Source organism: Anarhichas minor, unplaced genomic scaffold, assembly GCF_050575085.1.
Source record: "Anarhichas minor isolate MPS153535 unplaced genomic scaffold, ASM5057508v1 ptg000040l, whole genome shotgun sequence".
In the NCBI taxonomy this organism is placed as follows: domain Eukaryota; kingdom Metazoa; phylum Chordata; class Actinopteri; order Perciformes; family Anarhichadidae; genus Anarhichas; species Anarhichas minor.
In genome coordinates, this window is record NW_027466486.1 from 7,396,826 (window position 1) to 7,412,207 (window position 15,382).

Below are 15,382 nucleotides of genomic sequence, written 5' to 3' on the forward strand. Positions count from 1 at the left end.
GCGCTGTCAAGAAGTCACCAGTTAGTTTTTGGTAAATGTGCAAAGGAAGGAAAGTGGAGTTATAAAGGGGGGAAATGTATGCCAACTGTATAAGCTTTGTTGGCCCATATGGGGGTGTATCAATGGCTATCATCAACATCCACATATCAGTGGACAGCCCTCTGAACACATACAGCACAACATGGCTTAAAAACAAATCAAACAAATGGTGAAGTTTATATTTAAATTTAAAAAAAGTTCTTGGACCAAACCCAGGTGTAAAAGTGATCCAATATTGGACTTTATGCTATCTAGTTCATTAGAAGTCTATGGTCCAAACATTACAGAAATATGGACTCAAATGGCCCAAATTTCCCCAGATTGTTGTTGTATAAAATAATACGTATTATAATACTAATAATATGAATAATAATTATATCACTAGGCATGATAATAAAATGTTAACTTGTACATTGTCTGTATTATTTGTATGTACTTTAATCTAATTAAATTACACTACATGGCTAAAATGAATATAGCCTACTGTAAACTAACTAAATGTGATCTAAGGTTACATAACCAACGGATTCTCCCCTGTTGGTTGACTTGGAAACGCATTCGTTTTGGGGGAAAATACTGAATTAACGTTAATTAACGTTAATTAACGTTACATACAAAGGAACAACTGGGAAACCACAACACAGACGGTGGTGGATCGGTTTCGTGTGAAAGAATTGGTTTCCATATCAGACGCTATCTCCAGTTACGTCTCCGGAGCCTCTGCACCCCGAGACAGGGACACGTTTACTTTTGACACCAAGCGAACGTTACTCTTTGTTTGTTTGACCTAACGTTAGTTTACATACTAAGTATGCCAGGCACAGCAGGGAGAGGCGATCTGCCGCCGACAAAAACAATCATCGTCTACAAGAACGGAGACGCTTTTTTCCCCGGAAGAAAAATAGTTGTGAATCCGCGCCATCTGTCAACTTTTGACAACTTGTTGACGTCTTTGACCAGAGAGATCGAGGCTCCGTTTGGCGCCGTGCGGAGGCTGTACACTCCCACAGAGGGCCACAAAGTTCAGAATCTGGACGACTTGGAGCATGGGAGTGTCTATGTTGCAGCCGGAAATGAGCAGTTCAAAAAACTGGAGTAGGTACCAAGCTGGAATTTGTGTGTGTGTGTGTGTGTGTGTGTGTGTGTGTCATTTACATTATGTATTATGTATTGCCTTCCAGGTATTGTAAGATAACAATCAAGAAGCCACAGAAAAAGAAAATAGAACCGGTAAGACTACCTTTTATTTGTCTTTGATCAGCATACTGAAAAAGATTAAACTAAGTGTAACATTTATTTTCAGGTGCTATATTATGTGTGACCATATATGGAACTTTTCTTTAGTGGGAAGTTGCATGTATAGGTTAAGCCTAAACCCTAAACTGTGATAATGAACTCAAAAGTCCTGTTATCACACACAACATCAGAGTTGCGTCAGACACTTGCCTCATTGCTTATTCACCACTGACCATTAGTTTTACCATTTTCAGATTCGGCCTGTTGTTCACAGCAGAATAATAGTTTCTGCTCGTTGGGGGAGAACTACCCATGAGTCTTGCACGATAAAGTGAGTATTGATTTTAAGGTACAAAGTTATCCGGAGTGTAAAACAGGAGCATTTTCTCTGCTGTGTTATGTCGTAAAGTAATAATGTTTTTGTATCCTGTTTACTTTTCAGCGGTTAAATGATTATTCCTTTGTGTCTTCTTTTTCTTCTTGTGTTTCGTAGTGTTTTTACCAACGGCGATGTCTTTGTAGCTCCGGTTCGAATGCGGATCCCAAAATATACTCTCAGAAGCTGGGAACATGTCTTAGCCATGGTCACAGAGAAAGTGCGTCTTCGCACCGGTGCTGTGTACAGGTGATGTCTGACATTAGTACTTTATAAACCCATATCATTTTGAAATGAGTCATGTACCAGTGAGGGCAAGCAAAGGTACAACCTGTCGTTTTTCTGTAAGAAGAAAATAGGAGCCATAATACACCTTTTTATGTTTTTGTATTTTTTGTTTCAAATATATGAATCATGACCCAAATAATGTCCTTCATCAATATTTGATTTTCTTACTATTGCCCAGCCCTGATCGCAAACATTTGAAGTCACTAACAGTTCACCAGTCACAGTACTGGGTCTTGATTCTCTGTAGAGTATCAGCTGCTCTCATATAGATTTGGGAAATATGATTATTGGAGGCTTTTCAGTCAGTCTAAATGCAGCAATATTTAGCAGAGCGGAAGGAGTTTTCTAATTAAGTAGTGATTGGGACGATGTCTGGTTGTGATGGGCTCACAAGAGTTTATCCAAAACTGCTTGTTAGACAAATAGTGCTTTGATTAACTTTTTGCTTCCATTAAATTTAACCACTCAAACAACATTTGAGACATCTACGTCTTTTTTGTATCAAGAAGTTGAAACAATCACAAAGCATTGCTCCCATTTGTGGTATTTCTTTAACTTGAATTCCCAGGCTTTGCACATTAGATGGACGTCCTGTCTGCGGCCCAGCTGAACTGGAGAACAACCAGCACTATGTTGCAGTTGGTGCAGAAAAGTTTAAAGCGCTCCCATATGATCACTGCGTCCCCTTCAGGGATCCAATCGGGGGAAACCACATGATCGAAGGGTATGACGCCTATCGTGTTTTTATCAACACATTTTGAATAACCACTGGATCCCTATTTTAGTGTGAAAAAGAAAGAAAACACATGTTTGTCAATTTTGGTTTCCTTTTTTCCCCTTGCAGCCAAGACATCCTGCCTGCTGTTAAAAAGACAAGACATCCAGAGGATACGGTGAGTGCTATTGCTTCAGAGTCGGGTGCAGTTTGCCATCTGGTTGTTCACTTTATCGCTACATGCTCAATTGTTATTTTTTTCCCGTAAATTCCCCCTGGTTTATTGCTGTAACACCTTGGTTGTATCACCGTTGAAAAGCGTATCTTTGCACACACAGCATTTCAATTAACATTTCCCACGTGTGAGACTTGTTGGGGGGGGGTGCATTTTGTTATGAAACAGCGCTATCATCAATCACTGTCTGCAGGAGGCATTGAGTTACCTTTGCTTTCCACTTTGATGGGTAATCCCCACAGAGAAAGGCTGGCCCACTTGATCAAGTGCAGTGAGCCTCATAGACAGATCATATGCACCAGGGGGGACTTCACTGACTGAAAACCCCAAAAAAAAAAATCTCTTATTCAAACCAGAACCGGGACAATTTGTATTGTGATTAAGTAGACAGTGAAGTGCTTTGAATCCGTATGAGGATTGCGCTGCTGTGGGGCCGAGCTGAACACCAAATCACACGGTGAAGATGAGAACATGCCCACTCAGCAAGTTGAGGTGGAGATGGGGGGGGGGGGGGGGGGCTGTTGCGAGATGTGTCTGACATCTGATTTTTCTAACCATGAAAGATGACAATGCTGTGGCAGATGCCAATGTTTTCAGATGAAGAAAAATACCCCCCATGCTGTATCTCCAGCTGTGTCTGTGGTTGACTACCATTATATTCAGAATGCATATTTATTAGTAATACATTAGAATATGTTAAGACAATTGTAAGATTTCCTTATCTTATATAAATCCATCCAATCATAAAACAATATATGGAAACCGCACTGTTATCAGACTTTGCTAAACTGAGGCACAGTCTTATTGTAGGAAAACACTGCCAACGCCGTATCCTTTGCCATTTTCCACAGCACCATGAGGTGGAGACAGAGACAGAGCTATGGCTGTGTTTTGCATCCACCAGCTCATCGTAGCATTAGTCATTCAATGGACACGATGCTGCCGCATTTTACTCCCTTTGCCTCCGTGTCGGAGCCCTCATGAATTTGTAAACATGGTTTGACCAGTTAATGAGGACCACTCAGAGGGGACAGACACATGTGACAAAAATCGCCCCCCCCACTCCGTCTTGATCTGTTGGCCGTTTAGCTTGCTGATGATTACGCATACATTTATAGGGTCATGTCTGTCATTCATTTCAGTTTGACCTCACAAAACAACAGCAGTCTGGTTTGCAATGCCCGTAAAAAAGATCCTTTAAAAACATGCTCGCTGAAGCTGTGTAAAATGTAACCTTGCTCTTGCAACCTCGCTGCATGGGGGGGGGGGGAACGGTGTCCATCTGTCCTGTCGGTGTGTTTCTGCGCCACTGAATGGGACATCTGGTCTGGAGCAACCACTGAAGTCTAAACTGACGGCTCTGCAGAGTGTAATATTGAAACTCCAGCACACCATGTTCCCATCGGGAGCGAGCATAAGTGCTGAGTTAGGTGTTCACAGACATGATGAGGTAGAAACTTTTGAGGTAGACGTCGCATAAAGAGAAGATTAATAGGGGGGGGGGGGGGGGGGAGGAATGCAAAGAGAAAAAAAAAAAGAGAATAATGATGTGTATCAAAGCAAAGTACTTTCATATTGTAGTGATAATAATGAGCAGTGCAATTGTGCTTCACATGTACTTCAGAAGAAGCATCCTGTGAAAACAGCCCAGAAAGGCTGACTAAACCTTTTAATAGCTGCACTCTCCCTGACATCAGCGAGGACTTGCTGCTGCTCTCCATTTCTCCGCTGTTTCTGGATGATGTCATTGGTGAGGGGGAAGTAGCAATGCCCTGTGGGAAAACTCAGCTCCTCACTGCTGCCGGCACGTCTGCTCGCCGAGGACCCGGCCCTGGGAGTGGCTCCCACTGATACCTCAGCCAGTGTTCGGTTCAATTGGTTGGGACCCCCCCCCACCCCCCCGGCTATCCTATCACAGTGTCCTCTTATTGACTCCTGTTCTCTGCCACTAGAGAGGGCCACAGATTATTTGCTGCTCTGTCCCCCTGAGCCCCCTTCACCCTAACTCTAGCACTCTCTCTCCCATCCATGGTCTCTTTCTCTGGGGCCTGCCGACGCACACAGTCGTCTGCTCCCCCAGGACATGGTACTGTAGATATGTAATGCAGAACAAGAGGCGAGATGACCTCAGCTTTCCCACTGCCGGGTTTCCAGTTGTGCTGCTACTGGTACTGTACTCTCCTGGCTGCGCGGCGCACCCTCGTCCTCTGCTTTCCCCTCCCCGAGTGGGACAGTCTTGATTTAACTCTGTTGATTTAAATAAGATCTATTTACATCGACACCGCCAGGCTGTAAACATGCAAAACAAGCTGTTCAATTTTTGATTGCCCAGATGTATTTTGATTTTGAACTTTTATGGTGAAGTTGTTTCACATCACTCGCAGACGAATTGAGGTTGCGAAAACTGAATTAGCAGCTCACCACTGCGACAGCGCCGCCGCTCCTCTGTCTTTGATCTCGTGTGGTTGTGTGGACACTGCAGCGATGGAGTGTGAACTCTGTTTCAACTCTCCTTCGCTGAATATGCCAGGCAAAACTTCACTCTCTCTTTTGTTGTTTTTCTTTTTCTCGGCCCACCAACGGCTGTAGAAATTCAAAAGAATATCAACAGACTTTGCCTCTGTCTGCATTAAACAAAGCAAACAAGTGAAGAAACAACGCTGCTGTTCCCCAGAGGCCATGTTAGTGAGCTTGCAAACACCATTGCCAGAAGTGTATTCTGGTGGAAGCCTGAGATCACTACACTATCCCCTGAGCCAGCCCAGGGATCCAGCCAGGCAGCCGCAGTACAGAGCACTGTAGCTGCGAAGAAACATTAAGTCTGCTCTATCCTGCTCTCTGTGTCTGCGTCTCTGTAAGGGAGACGCACCTCACCTTGCTACCTACAGAGCGGATGAGAAGCCTGTGAGGAGAAAATTGCCTTTTGTGGAAGCATTAATTCAGATGTGTACCCTGCTGTCTGAACATCACTCTGAACTCTCCCCACTGCTCTCTCTCTCTCTCCTTCTCTCTCTCTCTTTTCTTCTCTCTCTCTCCTTCACTCTCCCACCATGCAACTAAGTCTCGGAGCCTCTTTTTTTCCCCTCCCTTCCCCATCAATAACCTTCTGCTGTCTACTGCTGAAGAATAAGTTATTCCCTACGACTCCCTCCCTTTCCCTTTAAGCTTGTTTGGATTTTCATTGTTTGATCTGGCTTGATAAATAAGACAAATGCAGTTAGAAATTCATGGCTGCCCCATTTCATCAATAAATGATTAGTTTGCCACGCTCCCTAGTGATTGATAGGTTGTGCACGGGATGTATTGGAACCAGATGAATTCAATACAGTAGGAGTCACGGGGGAGCTACAAAGCATATCAGCTCGTGAAAAATTGAGGTCAATGGAAAATGTAGGAAAAGACAGGAGAAACAAGTTTTGCCCTGATGTGTTTTGTCTTTTGTCTTCTTCCTCTTTACATAACAACAGCAAAAATTCGATGATGAATCACAGAGAAATCTGACGGTATACGCCTTCATCCGTGCCCCTGTTTTTCCCTCTCTTTTGTCTCTTCATGTAGTTTGCTCACACAGGCTTTAGAGAGGACCTTGAGCACACAGCCAGGGGCCAGATGAAGAAACAAGCCAGACCGACGAGAACCAAACAACGGAGGCAGGTGTCCAGAAACCCAGTTCTCTTCTCAACAGGAGGTAAGCAGAGCTATTCTATAGAAATCTCTCTCTCTCTCTCTCGCCCCCCTGTCCTCTTCGTGTGTTTTTTTCCTCCAACACCTCCTTTTCTCACTAAGACGATAGGAAGAATCCTGTTGACCAATTTATATGTCTATGGAAGTGGTTACAGTATGTGTGTGCATGTGTAGGGCTACATTTGTGCACACGTGTAGGCTTGTTCACCATTATACATTCCTCTGTGATTGTATGTGAGGAGATGTGAGTTAAAGTGCGAGTTGGGAACATAGAGGCAAAAAATACTTACAGTTGGCAGGTGAAGGAGCTTTCTTTGGGTTGTCAACCCTGTTCTTTTAAGTCCAAACAGAGCCCAACTCCCTGCTGCTTGAAAGAATCAACCAGGCTTCCCTGTGAATATTAAACAGAACCAGACTTCAGACACCGTCAACGGTGCTTAAATCATAGATGAATTCAATCGGGCCATTTTGTTGAATATGTATCCAGAAAGCCTTGTTAACTATGTGGGGGAGAAACAAAATGCTCTAATTTTCTCCTGATGTGGAGATCAACACGGTAATAAGTTATTAATCACAAAGGACGCTGACGGAAAGAGCATAAAAGTGACAAAATACTCCTTTTAGATTGGTGGCTTTGAACATTGCAGCAGTTGTACTGTTTTATGGCGGTACTGTGTTTATCATTAATTCACAGTAATTGTGTGTCTCCTTCCTCTATCCAATTATTCAGTAGTAGATGTTTTCACGGCCGTTTGTTTTACCATCTGTTCACAGTAATACAGTGGCTCATCCTCTACTGTACCACATATCACATTACACGGTATGGTAACAAGTTGAAACCCGCCATCCCTTCATATGTTTGACTTGCTCATGTTGTGCTCATGATGATGCTGTTGTTTGTCAGTTCCCTGGCCACATTTAGGACCCCCCCCCCCCCACAAAACACATTACTAAAGGCCCAAGAGTTCTTCACATCATCTTCGTACAGGAAATAGCTCTGAGTAGTGTTCACAAGCATCATCTGGTGCAGAATCAGAGCTTTCGGCACCAGAATTCCTTCGTCATTTTGTCTTTTCCTAACTGGAGTTTAGAAAAAGATCAGTGCAATGTGTCAGTAAAAAAACACAATGAAGTCTACATGTTTTGTAGCTGTATGATTGCCTCTTATCTAGCTGTTAACCACATACATTTTCTTTATTTTCTTTTGTCTTATCACTGATTAATCTACCGTGCTTTTTAAAATTTATTATTTACATCAAACTACTTAAGGCTATTGACGTAGATTCAAGCTCAATAATGTGTTTAATTATTAACACTCCACCCCGTCCAGCAGCCACAGACAAAAAGGAGTTTGTTTACAAAGGAAAACAGTGTGACGTTTCCATATAAGCGATTCCCCACATGCATCAAGAGCAACCTCTCACTGTCAGGAACTAACCCTGGACTGAAAGTTCACGCTGGCTGGCCATATTTGTGGCAGGGCAGCTGTGGCTTTCTGTGGCCCTTTCGTCTGTGGGACCACTCTAAATAAATAAATGGCTTGACAGTAACATTGATCTCTCGCGGAGTTGAACAGGAGAGGCAAAGGGAGAGGGCAGTGAGGGATGGAGGGGTATAGAGAGGGAGAGAATGAGTGTGCACACAAGAATGAGACGGTGACTGCCAGCCGATGAGGTAATTGTGATTAATCACTTTTCTCAGAGGGCAGCGTGTTCAATGCACAAAACAAAAGGAGTGAGACGGCAGGAGCAGCGGAGGTGCAGGAAGACGGCCAGTTGAAGGTGGACCTGCCTATTGATCAGGTAAAACGCAACCCCATACAGCACTGCAAGCTGATGAGGTCTTTAGCATGCAACCTTTGAACAGTTTGGTCCTATTTAGGACTGGAATCAATCCTTACTTCCTAGTACGAACATCACCGTAGATAAACATAGGCCACCTGGTCACGTGCCGAGTCCATTTAAGTTAAATATGTACTCCTAATTGTACTCGTACTTTTAGAACCTGTTGACAGTGGAGACAAACAGAAGCTTAAGAGTTGAACATCACAGCAAGCTTAGTTCGGTTGGATGGAAAAGTGTCTGCTGCTACAGCATCCTCTCCTCATTTTCCTTCCTATTGTGTTTTCTTCTGTATTTTGAAAATTGAGAATACACTTCTAGCACAGTATAACATCATTTTCTGTTCATAACAAGACTCACAAATTCTCAGTAGAACAAGTTGCATAAATATATAAATATTTAGCAAAATCAATACAGCAGTACAGTACAGTGTAAGCCAAGGGGGATCTTGTTTTCTCCCTCTCTGCAGGTTGAGGCCAAGCTAGTTGACGAGGAGTATGTGGATGGGAGTTGTTCTGCGAATCCCTGCAAGGCCTCCCTCCATGATTCAAACGGCTTGTTTCTGCAGAGGTCTTTGTCTGCAGGTTCCAGGAAACATGTAAGTACCCTTATTATGAGTTTCATGTAGGTACTATTTCACGTTTAGGTCATTTTAAACTTTATTATTATGTCCAATTTTTTCATTTGCATTTGGATTAGGTCACATAAAGACAGTCTAACCAGCAATTATGGTGATCAGCATTCCCATAATTGCAAAAGCGACACGTAGACCTGCTTCCAGCAACTATACTTTCGTCTAATTTGAGTATAACCTGATTGTCTGTCTCCATGGTTCTCTCTGTGTATTGTGGACTCTGCATTTAGCAGCGCAGCCTTTCTGCCGGGCAAAGAGACACAGGCACAGGGCACAATGCTGGTACCAGAGACACAAGATTAAAGACACCTGAGCCCCAGGTACAACTTTATGTAGTGTTGTAGAGTTCATAGAGCTTAGCTGTGGTCACAAACACTCCGTGTATCACAGCACGAAGCTTGGAAATTACATAGAAGTGTGCATTTGTGATTAGAGTAGAGCCCCACAACAGTATGTGGTTGTATTTGATGTATTTGACTCTGGTGATCGTGTACGTTCCCAGTGATGAAGTAGGGCTGAGCTGTGTATACAGATGTTTTTGCATGGATCCGTAGTTCCTCGAAATTACAGTCATTTAAATACACTTATTTTGCTCTAATAATCCTCGAGGGACAGCAGTATGAAGCAGCATAACTGTGATGAATGCACACAATAGTTGGCTGATATTACTATTCCAAGCATTTTCATTCGGCTTTGAAATGAGAAGATATTGAGTCTTATTTAAGCAATCAATAACCTTGAACATTTTGTTTTAATGAAAACTATAATTTCAAGCAGTGGCAATTACACCATAGGGGAATGTTTTGGTGTGGTGATGGTTTTGCTGCCGTATGCACTTTTGCAATAGAGATATTCTTATCGGAGTAATTATTGACTTCTGGGGGCCAGTTATGACCCTGGCTAAAGACCTCATCAATAGCTTAATTCATTACTTATCACTTTTAGTCATAGAGCAATGTTGCTGATTCAGATTGGCTATGGATTGCAGGGAAAGCCCATTGAATAATACAAAAAAAAATTAAAAAAATCCCTGCTACAAACTCAGCTACTTTTTGCAATAACCATCTTGCCAAGCACGATTTGATTTGTTAGCTAACGGAGACTGACATAAGGAAAGGTGGGATTGTTGTTGCAAGCTCTCCAGTTTAAAACCTCATGCCAGAACACATCTTAAGGAGGTCTTAAACTATGTTTTAAAAACTTTTTTAAAGTAAAGAGACCGTTTTTTATCAGAACACCTTCTACTTTCCCAAAATTTGTCTTGGTGGCAATTTTGTTTTTTGTTGATTCTTGTTTCCAGTATATTCATACAGGTTGTCATCGGACCAGAAATAATGATACTGCAGGTGAGACTTACCGAACTTAAAGTCTAACCATCATTGATGCATACTTTCCTGTTTTCCCTTTGAGGCCAAACAGACTGTCGCTGTCTCGTCGTCGGCAGCCTCATCATTTAGAGGGCTGTGAATAATAATGAGGGATAACTGCACCGCTATGACTCATACTTTGAGCTGTGTTCGGACAGATTTCCTCCCACTCCGGTGCTCAAATGTGCTTGCGAAATGCCCGTGTACTCCGTATATATGTGCATATATATAGTAGATATTGATGACCAAATTCAATTACATGATTACATTTTCAGCCCAAGCTTTAAATGATTTATTGCATTGAATTTAAATAGTGAATACATTTGCAGACAGTACACCGGTGAGGCAGTTGTGTGTGTATGTGTGTGTGCTGTGCGTGATATTGACCTGTGTGGTCCAGGCCAAATAAAGAATAACGAGATTCAGCATCTCTGCCAAGTGGAGATGTCCGCTGGGAGTGAAGGCAGGCTATCTCGGTGGAAGAGAGCGAAGGATGGCGGACTGGAGCCCGATGCACATTTATCAAAGCTTTTCTTATAATCACTTGACTGACTTTTGTTGGGCTTTCTGAAGGTTGGGTTTTCCTTTAGAGTGCACTCTGTTAAGGAGTTGATTGATTTCATGAGGGAGGGACTCAGTCTATGTTGTAGATGTCATACACTTTGAGGAAATATGGACAAGGGTAGATTTGCACTCACTGGTGCGGTATTGTGTTTACAACTATCATTTGTTTTGATTTAACAATATTGGCTGATTTATCAACCAGTGAGCTAAGCATTTTTTCTTAATTAATATTGTTAGAAATGTCAATACGACTAGGGATGTTTGATCAATCGTCTTCCTTTTCTTAAGAATTTTGTGATAAAAAATCGAATCATTATTGAGCGCCGCATTGATCCATTCCTTTCCTTTTCCAATGCAAGTCCATTTCATTTGTCTTTCAGCTGTTTTTCTGTGCTCCTATTCCCTGAAGCTTAGGTTAGCCATTTCAAAGGCCTTATTCTCCGCATGCAAGGTCAACTATAATCAACTCTAGGCAATGTCACCGCCTTACGTTTCCAGAGAGCCAGGCGGAGGAAGACGACTCCTCTGGGCTTTTAAGGACCTACTGCATTACACCATTCAATTACTGTTCATTAGACAGTGTACAGCCATTAATCAGACTGAGATGTTCTGCTAGTCCTCAGCGGGGACAATGAACTGGGGAAATTTATTCTGGTTTCCTGTCTGGGCCACTGTTTAGTGGTAAGAAGAGAGATGACACTTTGGAATGCACTGACGCTTTCAGTGCAGAGACATCCTAAAACTGAGCTGCTTCTCCACTTTCTGTATCTGTTTTCAAGTGAAGCTCTCCGCTTCATGCAGCTTTGTCTTTGAGCTTTATGAAACATAGGCCTTGTCAGAGATTTACTGCATATGCGGGAGAGTATTACGAATCTGATATATCACCAAAAGGGGAGAAAGCTGACAGATTTACCGATTAGAGCTGCATATGCATTGAATATGACTAGATGATGATATGAGAAACTGATTTATGTTTTCCAGGAGGCTAAAGAGAGGGAGGTGTCTCCCAGGCGCTGCAGTATACGGTCACGAGTGTCCCGGTTTTTCAAGGGTAGGTTCATCAAAGCATAAAGCCTGGTAGTAGCTCACTGGCAGCAGCGGCGGCGGCCCCCGCGTTCCCCTCCGCAGCACCTAATGCACCCATAAAGAGACCACTAATACACTCTGCATTACCAGTTCCTCCCTCACATTGCATGTCACCGGATCCGCAACCACCTCTCAACATCTGGGAGAGCTTTACGCCATGGTTTATGGAGACCATCTGGTTGAGTGGGTTTTTTTGCCTCCCCAATCTCGGATGACTTATTCTTGTATTAAAGGCACCTGCACATCAAGGTGTGCCATGCTGAGAGCCAGGGATTATTCACCGCTCTTTATATTTCCCATGTCGTTTGTAATTTGGAACCACTCAGACGGAATGAGATGTACCCTGTTACGATGAAAATCCTTATGAAAATCCATTTTACTTCCCCTCCATGACTTCTCACTCTAAGTAGAATTGCATGGTCTGACTTTTATTTGATTGATCTAGAGAAGAACACATCTGACAAAATACAAAATAAGTGCTATACACATTTGATTATGGGGGGGGGGGGGGGAAGATAACATAGTGCTAAAAAACAAACCAAAGCAATGATGTGAACTTGACATTCTCCTTTTTTTGAGGGTGTATGACGTCCAGCTGGTTGAGACAATTTCATTGTAATTGCTTACAAAACATAGGCTTTGGTAGTCAGGCATCCTCAATTGTTCCCTGTGAAAAAATTCCGAAGGTGGCTAAATGGAACGGGATGTGAATCCCTGCACGTGGTTATCACCGTCTGCCCTTCAATCTGAGGTTCGCCCTGTCAGTGTGACACCAGGCAAATCACTGCATCCTGCGCTAACAACATACTCCCTACCTCACTCACGTGTAATCCATGCTATCATAAAAGTACACATACATGCACAGAGTTACCTAACAGACAGCACTTTCCAGCAAGTGTTTTTCATCATACACATGTGCCTGCTTTTTACACATGTATTCTCTTTCAATTATCCTCATATTGCTAACACTAGAGGTTGAGATGCATCCTGATACAATGATCTCGTACTGGCTTTAATTTCCCTGCAGAATATCAATGGACACTGCAGGGGGCATTTGAAATATATCACAGCACATTATGGCTTTGCAGACTCCAGACCCGCATACTCGTTGTTGCTGTTTATGAATGACTCGGCATCATTCATGCCTCACATTCCCGAGCTGTCACACTGTATCTGCAGATGGCACAGATGCAAAGCTTAGCAGGAGACTCGTCGGAGCCGTAGTAGAGGGAAGTGGGATGTGAAAGGAAATGCAAGTGATCTCTAACAGAATCAAACCTGCCTGCCACCTGCTTTGCATCAAAATGTCAATATCTGGGCTAGTTTTTATCCTTTTGAAAGGAATTTGTCAGCTGAGTGAAAATAGGAGGCCTTTTTATAAAAGCAAATCTACCATCAAAGTACTTCCCCGACCTCCTTCACATACTTTATCCGAGGTATTCCATCTTGGCTACCATGTGTAAAAGCGAGAGATATACCACTGGGTTCAGTTTGGCTGAGATTCTCCTTCAGAAGTTATTGGCACCATGTACAATGGCCTTGTAATTTACGAGAACTGTTAGGGCCTCTGACAGAAGTTGTAAAGCATCTTGACTGATTGGGTAGATATGGGATGTGTGTAGTCATGGCATATTGTCGCCTGTACGTGCGCAAGACATTCAGAGAGTTGCATGGCTTGCTCTGTCACAGATAAATTACTCCACACAGTCAAATTAAGTTGTTGTAAATCACCTTGCGGACCCAAGACTAGTCCTGAATGACGACCTTTACGCCTATTTGACTTTAAGTCTTATTTATGTTAATCACATCTGTATTATACCGACAGTAAAATTGTGTCATATCCCAAAAGGTCATTGTTTTGCAGTGCAGCATATGACAGGGACAACAAAAAAAAAACACACACACTGGTTTTGTGTGAGAAGTCTTGAGGGGATAGTTTGACTCTTGAATTATTTTTAATTTATTGATATATATATATATATAATGTTCTTTTTATCTTGCCTTTTTTGCAGGAACATGAAATTCAAGCAAAAGGTATGTACAATGCAAATAACATAATTTAATATCTGATTCAACTTGTAATCTCAATACATAAAAGACAATGCAGAATGGTGGAGCTCCATATACAGTAGGGCACAACAGTGTTCATCAACCATATGGGGAGACAGCTTGTTCCATGTTATTGTGTTGTTGTTACATATAGCAACAACTTTGTGAGCGTTACAGATGCTTGGTGCGGATATTAAGTGCTCATGAAATCCGTCCACAAAGAGCTTTGTAATATTTGCGACACTAAAGTTATCAAATGTTCTATGGATGTTAGTCCACTACAATACATTTTATGATACAGAATACATTTTGATCCTCTGCTAAGTTCAGCCATCCTTGTAGAGCAAATGGTATCCTTGGGGATGGCTTCGCTGAGGGAGAATGAGAGCCTTTGTGAACTACAGTAAAGTCGAAGAAAATGTATGCTCTTCTTCTCATTCATCATATACATGTCACGAAAGGCCTTCAAAAGACACCAGCTCCCAACAGTAATACGTTTCTTCTCCTTCTTTTTTTTCACATTTACATGGTGAAAAATAATAGGTTCCAAAGGCCATGTGTTGAAAATCAGCTATTGTGATGTGAGAGAGGCGTCTGTGTGTGATCTCCGCTGCATTCGACACGACAGGCTCTGTGAAGTGCACCACTGCCCAGTTACGCATTAGCTTTGATTGCCAGTTTGTTCTGTGCGTAGCCCGTATAGCTTTGAACCGCGTCTCAAGATGAAAGCCAACCTTGTCCACAGTGTGTCCACTGTAGACCGCCGCTGTTGCTTATTTGCTTCAGGCACCATCAAGGGCTTTGGGACAATTGTTTTTTCTATAGTTCTTCACCAAGCTGGGATGAGCATTATGTATAATTTATCATACAATACATCCCGAGACAGCACCCCATCTCGACTCCATTTTAATTGAATGCCTCGTCTTTCTTCCTGCATCTTGTGGTCAATGTATGAAACCACTAAGGTTTGTCTTTGTTGTGTCCAGCAGATAGACTTAGATATTAGTGGTTCCAATGGCGAGAGCATCGCCACTCAGTGCCTATCTCTCTCTCTCTCTCCCTCTCCCCCTTCCTCCCTCTCTCTCTTTCTCTTTCCTCTACGAGCCAGAGCCACAGAATACAGTGTCAGACTGCTGAGGACCAGACGTCCTCGTTCTCTTCTGTCTCCAGAAGCCAGCTGCTCATGTATAAGATGAAACGGTGTTATAAACCAAATAAAAATGTCTTGCCTCTTGACAGCCCCACCGTGAATATATGGCCTCTTATTT

At 42.6% G+C, this 15,382-nt stretch overlaps 1 protein-coding gene across 1 annotated transcript in view; it reads left to right on the plus strand.

Moving 5' to 3' along the window:
* The first annotated feature begins 850 nt into the window (after positions 1–850).
* Positions 851–15,382, plus strand: part of dcdc2c (doublecortin domain containing 2C) — a 31,172-nt gene continuing 16,640 nt past the window's right edge. The window contains exons 1-10 of the mRNA XM_076108502.1: positions 851–1,134; positions 1,221–1,269; positions 1,530–1,606; positions 1,769–1,900; positions 2,508–2,639; positions 2,781–2,832; positions 6,448–6,577; positions 8,275–8,375; positions 8,884–9,012; positions 11,961–12,030. Coding sequence (XP_075964617.1) covers positions 851–1,134; positions 1,221–1,269; positions 1,530–1,606; positions 1,769–1,900; positions 2,508–2,639; positions 2,781–2,832; positions 6,448–6,577; positions 8,275–8,375; positions 8,884–9,012; positions 11,961–12,030 — 1,156 coding nt within the window. The remainder of the gene's footprint in view (positions 1,135–1,220; positions 1,270–1,529; positions 1,607–1,768; positions 1,901–2,507; positions 2,640–2,780; positions 2,833–6,447; positions 6,578–8,274; positions 8,376–8,883; positions 9,013–11,960; positions 12,031–15,382) is intronic.